This window comes from Protomyctophum parallelum (assembly GCF_964188405.1).
Source record: "Protomyctophum parallelum genome assembly, chromosome: 19".
NCBI classification, from domain to species: Eukaryota; Metazoa; Chordata; class Actinopteri; order Myctophiformes; family Myctophidae; genus Protomyctophum; species Protomyctophum parallelum.
The window spans coordinates 38,676,306-38,684,178 of record NC_139717.1 but is presented as its reverse complement, the minus strand read 5'-3'; the positions used below and the strand labels follow the sequence as shown (position 1 = coordinate 38,684,178).

Genomic DNA, 7,873 nt, shown 5'->3' with positions numbered 1-7,873 from the left:
TCATAGCGAGGTCTCCGCACAGGAGCCGTTCCTGTGCAGAGAGCGATGGTCATGGTTGAGGCAGCCTTCATTGCGATGTACAATGAGCACAGGGAAGCAGAGTGCGTCCTGGTAAGCTGGAGGGCTTTCCTCGCTAGCCTGCTGGCCTGAAAGGCAGCGAGTGCTCTCGGTGGGGCGCGATTGTTCGTTCAGGCTCCCACTGCTCCTCCAAAGGCAGCTACGCCTGGAGCCATACAGGCGGCTCAGGGAGAAGCGACTCGAACTGAAGGGGATTCGTGGGCTGCCTGCGTTGCAAATACTAAGGGCGCTACGGGAAAAGATGGAGGAGCTGCTGATGGTGCGGTGGCAGCGTTCACAGTTCTGCCTGTAGCTGCCGTAGCCACCGCACGCAGCGTAGCCATTGCAGCTCCCTGCGATCTGGGTAAGGTCCATGAGAACTGCCTCAGAGTAGCTGGGCACCAGCTGCTGGTTGGAGCGGATGTGCCACTCCAGCTCTGTGCTGTCGATAGTGTTGACCCGTGGGATACTGCGGCGGCAGTATGGCCGCTCCTCAGATGGGGTTGTGGGGACGTAGTCGAAGCCGAACAGCTTCTCCACATGGTAGTGTATGCAAGCGGTGCGGTACTCTGTCAGCACCCGCAGAGGCCAAGAGAGGGTGAAAGTGGCCACTGCCCAGAACACGGACTTGGTCACGTACCAGGGGAGGTCATTGGGGTCAGAGAAGGCAATCATGTACTCCTTGAAGTCTACATTCTTCAGGTGCATTCCCTCGCGGGCCTCCATGTAGTCGTCCAGGCCCTCGTTCTCTGTGAAGAACCTGGCCCGCTGCGTCAAGTACGAGTTCTCAGACTCCACGTTGGCGAAGCTAAAGCACTTGGTGAACCTCATCCTGGTGACGGGGAAGCTGTCCAGGCCCAGCAGACGCTTCGAGATGTCTTTAACTCCGCAGTTCCCATAGTCGAACTCCGCCTCGGCCACGTGCGTGTTGACGCGCTCGTGGTAAACCTGCGTGGTGGTGTAGGCGTCTCCGTTGCGATAGCGCGTCACCTGCCGCGTCCTCCTGACATAGTGGTAGCTGATGGCCTTCCACCAGATGCAGGGCGTGGCCTCTTGCATGCGATGGATGCGCTCGGTCACGCTCTCCACGTCCACTTTGTGCTGCAGCTCGTTCCTGCTGTGGCAGTGCCAGCACTCGACCAGGTAGACCACATAGAGCATGACCAGGAAGGCCAGAGGAATGTAGATGTAGCCGTTGGAGCAGGGACTGTCGTGGTACATCATAGACTTTCCCTTGTAGGCGCTGTCGAAGGAAAGGCGCGTGACCGTGGTCACCTGGCACCAGACCATGGCCCCGACACAGCCGTACATCAGCAGGGAGAGCAGCAGGCACTTCCAGTGGATTTCCCTGCATAGAGACTTACGTAGGGACTGTTTCACTGGCTGCAGCTGCACACGAGCATAGAGGAAACACACCCCACACACACACACACACACACACACACACACACACACAGTAAAATACTCAGTTAGTTCATTTGAACTAATCGAACTACTCAAATATGTATCTTCAAAATGAAATGTATAGGTTTATTGGCAGCAATAATTGACACCGTAACCTTTCAAAAGAGTACTCATCAAAAGCTTTTAGCTTAATCGATGACCTGAAGGCACTTACTGAACAATGCCCTATTGTCATGTGAATGAATCATTCTCCCATTGGCAATTGAGGTGGGTAGGTTTAATGCTATTATTTATGTATTTATTTATTTATGAATGAGAATGACTGGCTGACTTATTTTTTTTACATGTTATGCTTTAGCTTTCAGTGTCGGTGTAGAGACAGGACACCAAGAGCAGAGAGAGAGGAGAAACATGCAATATGACATGGGAGTCAGATTCGAGCCTGGGTCCTTAAGCCCAAACCACACCAATGATACACCATACAAGTCCTTGCAACATGCAACTAAATTATACTTGGAACCATTATGCAAGGAGTTGCATTGGTGTGGTTGACATTAAAACTGTTTTGTAGCGAGGAGTTGCAACTAGTTGCAAGGAGTTGCAACTGGTGTGTTTTGGGCTTTAGGCTTATAAGGAGCATGATATGATCTGTGCACTACTACTGGCTGCATGGGCAGTGGGGTACCCCCATGTTTACTCTTTTATTGAAAAGTCAGAATCCAGTGTTATTTTGGTTACGGGAGGAAGACATGGCAGAATGACTGTTTAGAGAGAAAGCTTTTACATGAACAAACATAGGGTATTATTAGGTAAAGCATGGACAGTGAGACAGGAGTATATGTTTGAATGCTTAAGTCTGTCTAATTATGATCATGTAGACTAGGTGTATTTGTATGAGCTGATGGCTGGCTGTGTTGGTACAGTTTTTATCATTTATATGCACTTTAATGAGTACTGTTTAAAAGAACTTTGCTGTACCATACTATAAATAGCTTAGTAGTGTCTTGTAGCCTATGTGCACTTGAAGTATCAGACACTTCAATAAAATAAACGAACAGCTGCTAACGTTAGAATTATAACATGGAATAACTGCTGACATAAATATATATTAGATATGTCTTAAGATTAAGCAAAAAGCCTCTATTCCTTGTAGCACATGAAATATTTAGGGACATATTCACTGTTCTAAGTGCCTTTACATAGTTTATGCATGAGCTGTAAGCTCATTTATCATGGCCTTTGCGTGTTATGATCAAAAGACTCACCGGCTCCCTCTCAGTGCCTCCTATGATCAACTTCAAGGCGCAAGAGAATGCTTTGAAGAAACTTAAAATAGAAGAAATACTAAATATATACCACCAACCAGAAACACTTTTACAGACAGTTGTGCGTACATTTGTATGTACCATGGACAGCGCTCAAAGCTTTAGACAAAGGGCTTTGAATATCCTCCTTTAAATGGAGATAAATGGAGCCTGGATGTAGAAATCCCATAGCTGGTGGGGACGGAGGCGTTGCATAGCAACCGGAGCAATGCTAAAAGGTAAATTGACGGTCGCCGTATGAAGTAGATACGGGGGTACGAACATGTATGTAGTTGGCACCTGCCGTACCCTAGCCTAGGGCGTCTGAATATTTTCGTAAATTACGGTAAACATTTTGAAAATGCCCTGAATAGGGACAACTAGTTGAAAGTGTTTTTTTTTTTTTTTTAATAAATACAGAGGAAGATATTAACAAGAGCTTTTGTCTGAATAATAACTGCATTGAAACACAGGCTATTTTTTTCCATTTCCTGAAAAGTAGCAGTTTTGTACAGGCTACCACATGACAGCCTGTATTTCAGGCAACAAACAGCCCAGGGACTATCATGTAAAGTCACAGGGCAGGAGAGACAACACGTTTTTGATTTATTTTTTATAAGTTACAGCTACAGATTTTATCCATACATCACACAAATCTATACACACTATCTCTATAGTTAGTGATCAACACAGATCTGTGACAGTACAGTACAGTGACAGTACAGTAGAGGGACCCCCACGCGCTAACTGTCATTTCTCAACCATTTGGGGCTCGCCGGAACCGGGCCAGCCCCCTCGGCGTGTTCCTGTGGGTCTGGAACTTCCGGTGAGATTGATCTAGGTCTGGCCCGTTTTGAACAAAATGAAAGCAGTGTCCAATTGCTGTGAAACATTTCCACTATGTTGAGGAACAATTAATGCCACTCTTTTCATATTGTATATTAACATATTATAGCACCACCAGGAGGCGCACATATATATATATATATATATATATATATATGGGCTGTTTGAGACCTGTGCTCCGAGAAGCACTTTTCATATAACCAAATGTACAGGTGCATTTGGCGCACTTGTTACACTGAGGATTTTACAATTGCATTGATGCATTGAAGCCAACATGTTCTTTGAGTAAAGAAAGTATGTGTAAATGATAGATGTTCTTTCTCCATAATTATCTTCCATCCCCTTTGTCGCACAGTCCCCAAGCCCCTCACCAAGCCAACCTCCCACAGGGCAGAGAAGATCAACATTGGAATTCCCCACTGGGCTAAATGTTTATTCACTGTTAGTATACTCTCTACTACTATAATCAATACATCATGACACACTTTCTGGATCACATGGCACATGTTGGCCTCTGTTTGAGGAACAAATAATGATTAGGGGGGTCTACAAATGTACGTTAACCTTAGTTTTTGGCAATGCTTACCCATCTGGAGCGTTACATGTACATGAGCGTGAGCTCATGTAACTACCTTTTAGTTTAAAAATAAAATCAAACTCCCATCTATGTTTAGGAAGATATTCAAATTTCTCCTGAAAATAAAAAGACAAAATGTGAATGCATGTTTTCGGTTTGGAGATCTTATGGAAATTAAGGCACAGTCACATTTTAAAGTATCATTGCTGTTGGTGCAATTTTTTGTATTATGAATGATGTTTGAATTAAATAGCATAGCTTTAATGCCATATAAAAAAATGTTGTGAGCATATAATAAAGCAGGAGGGTGGACAAGTGAGTGAATTAATTGGCTATGGAAAGTGTGCTAATTCTAGCAACAACAAGAAACTGGGTTTTTTTCACGCTGCTCGCAATTTCACTGCTGTCTTCCTGAAGGCTGGCTTGATCCAAACTTGGACCAATGCATTTTTTAAATGCATTCATTGTAATGGTGCCAGACAAAAGCAGCTGGAGAGAAGTCTGCAGTGTCCCAGTCTCTGACCCTGCTAGTGATTTTCTGTTGGAGTAGTGAAAATGTGTTTCATATAGGGGAAAGAATGTTGAAACCCGTTAACCGCAAATAGGTGTCAGAGAAGGTATATTGGGGATGTACAATATGAAGGTGTGTATTACTAGTTACACTAAAATCCAACTCAATATATAGCCTAGTATAGTCTATGATCAAAAAAAAAACTTTGGGAATGGAAAGGTTGACTTGTCAAACTTATTATAATGGAATAGCAGAAACAACTCATAAAAGTAGTCTATAGTTAATCACATTAAGTGCTAAATACTTGCTTACGTGCTAAAAATATGATATATTATTGTTTGGTGTAAATTGTTGTCTTGTATGATTTACAGTAGGTAAGTAAGTAAATTTTATTTATAAAGCACCTTTCGAAACAAAGTGCTGAACAGTGACACAATATAAAACAATCAGGTTAAACAAACATAGTAAAATAATGCAAGCTATATATAAAGTCATCTCTAGACACTTTTCTTAAGAAAAGTATTTTCTTTGTTGCTTTAGACAAAAGTAGACTACACTACATTTTCAATTTCCATTTTGAAAGAGGATGTGGTGTAACAGTTTTTGAGGGTCGATGAAAGATTATTATTTTTTAAACGACAACTAACATTTCATTATCTAAAACAACATAATTTTGATTCTAGAGTAGACAATGGTGTCATTATAGCTGAGTCTCTTACACTTTCATTGATAGGCTATAGGCCTGTAATAAGACTGTAGGTAGGTTAATAAATAAAACTCTTGTGTAATGGATGTAACTTCTACTTTTATATTCTTGCAGGCAGTAGGGGAGGCTAAAGTAATGTCAACAAATTCCTTTGTTCAAACAGTCAATTAGCTTTAGCCTATGAGGAATTAAATTCAAAAGTAGAATAGCTAACCTATCCAGTATTTTTTCAAGGATTTATTAAGCAGTGCCTTTCACTGCTCAACAAAATGAACAGTGTTGCAGGATTGAACCAAACATGGGCAGCCTACACCTCCTTCACCAGATGTGGCCTATGAGGGAAAACAAAAATACTCACGCACGGTCACCTCGCGTGCGCGCCCAGTAGGCTAGCCTACATTGCATTATTATGAGTAGGCTATGATTATCTGGCCAGACAGTTATTGTATAGGAAATCCCAAAGGCATAATTGCACCTCGCAAGCAGCGCAACGTGCGTTTTCCAACCTTAATTATAGGCCTATGTGTTTTTCACACCAAGCTAAAAACCCTGCATTTTTATAAATTAGCCTATATGGAAATTGAAAAATGGTCCATACCTCTTCACGGGGACTCTCCGAGTCCCCCTCTGGTACGGTAGTGGTGCTGCTTTCAGTAGCCGTCGCCTCCGATGCACGGGACATGTTGACAATGGTGCAAATGATGGAGCATTGATCTTTTGGGAATATCGAGTTTCAAATCACGGTGAAACACAAACTGCAGCAAGCCCCCACACATCATCCAAAATAAACCAGGTGTGTGCAATGAATGCATGCAGCAGCATCATGCATGGGTTGGGTAAGGGTAACCCGAAATGGTAGCGTTCAAAAGAAAATATCTGAGATGCATCCCCTCATCTTTCGCATGAGCAGCCGTTGCGTGGTTACGGAAATGTGGAGGTGATGCGTTGGAGTCATGTGTGTGCCTCGGACAACACATGAAATAAGGCTCCTCCTGTCCTGGGAAGTGGGAACACGAAGGATAAGGGAAATAGGGAAAATGGGAAACGCGTCAGCTTTCCCTGGACGAAGTGGCAGCCTGGAAGTGGAAGGTGCATGCAATCATACATTTGCTACCGCACTCACGCGAAGTGTGTGTGTATGTATGTGTGTGTGTGTGGGGGGGGGGGGGGGTGCGCGCGTGTGCACAGCACAAAGAACTAGAAGCAATAACACGTGCGTACTGCGTAGTGCGTAGCCTACCCAGACACACAAATGTAAATAAACCCCCCACCCACACACACACACACACACGCGCGCGCGCGCGCACACACACACACACACACACACACACACACACACACACACACACACACACACACACACACACACACACACACACGCGCCTTTGAAATAATCCCAGAGGCAATGCGCAGTAAGAAAACCACTCATTTTGACCTTGTCATCACATGGAAGAAGCTCACTGGGTTTAAAACATAAACTAAATGTGATATGGTCTACTGTAGTCTGCATTTTTGTTTTAGTGCCTGGATTATTCTGAGACAAATAAAAAATATGTAGTCTACTATTATATAGGCCTACATATATTATTAAATTTTCAGTCTAGAATTTGTTTTTTAGTTGTGTATATTGCAGTCACTGGAATTGGCCAGTATTTTTTATATATATAATACTGGTAAATTATTTTAAGCCTATTTTGAGATTGCAAGGCAGTGCAAGCCATTCTTCAGTAATGTGACAATGCAGTGACATTTACTGATTTCTGTAATTTGTCCCCCAAAATATAGCCACAGCTACTTTTTGGGGCGACAGACCAGTCAAATTTGTCTTTCTTTTGATAAAACGTATGTTTCTTTTTATGTGAGCTCAGCCTATACTGCCTGCCTTAATTGGCATTATTCAGTGTCAAACCCAAACGTTTTTGATACTCGACTGAACCTATAAGAGATGTTGACATAGGCCTATTAGTTTTTACTTCTTGTTTGAAACAAGCTCACTGAGTGAGGACCACTTAATGAGGTTGAAAATGGGTGAAATGGTCCTTTGGGCTTTATATCGAATGTAATGGCTAATACTTTAAAGTAGACTACTACAGATTTTCACAGGGCCAACGTTAATAAAGTAGGTCTACCCGTAACCCAGACACCCAGGTCCTTATGGCCCAGTTCATAAAACTTCCCAGGCTGTGTGCCCACTGGCCAGTTTTCTTTATTATTTGAGGAATCTCTCTAGAAAAGTAAGCTGAGATTCTACTGCCCCCTAAAGGCCATATTAATAAAAAATAATAATGGTACACACTGGTTGAGCCCCTTTGACCGGCAACAATAATGTCCTGCTTTTTACATGGACATTTTACATGGACATTTTGTATTTAGTCTATCTATCTCTATCACTATTCCACTAGCCCATTCCTATATAACGACTATGATCCCTTCGGGCCACGGTTCCCAGCTTCCCACTGCAAAGAGTT

At 43.0% G+C, this 7,873-nt stretch overlaps 1 protein-coding gene across 1 annotated transcript; it reads right to left on the bottom strand.

Annotated features, from left to right (window-relative positions):
• Positions 1–6,087, bottom strand: tmem151ba (transmembrane protein 151Ba; the record flags this gene model as incomplete). Its single annotated transcript, XM_083789968.1, has 2 exons — positions 1–1,446; positions 6,004–6,087. 2 exons carry the CDS (start codon positions 6,085–6,087, stop codon positions 1–3), a joined length of 1,530 nt encoding a protein of 509 aa, XP_083646094.1.
• Positions 6,088–7,873: the final 1,786 nt, after the last annotated feature.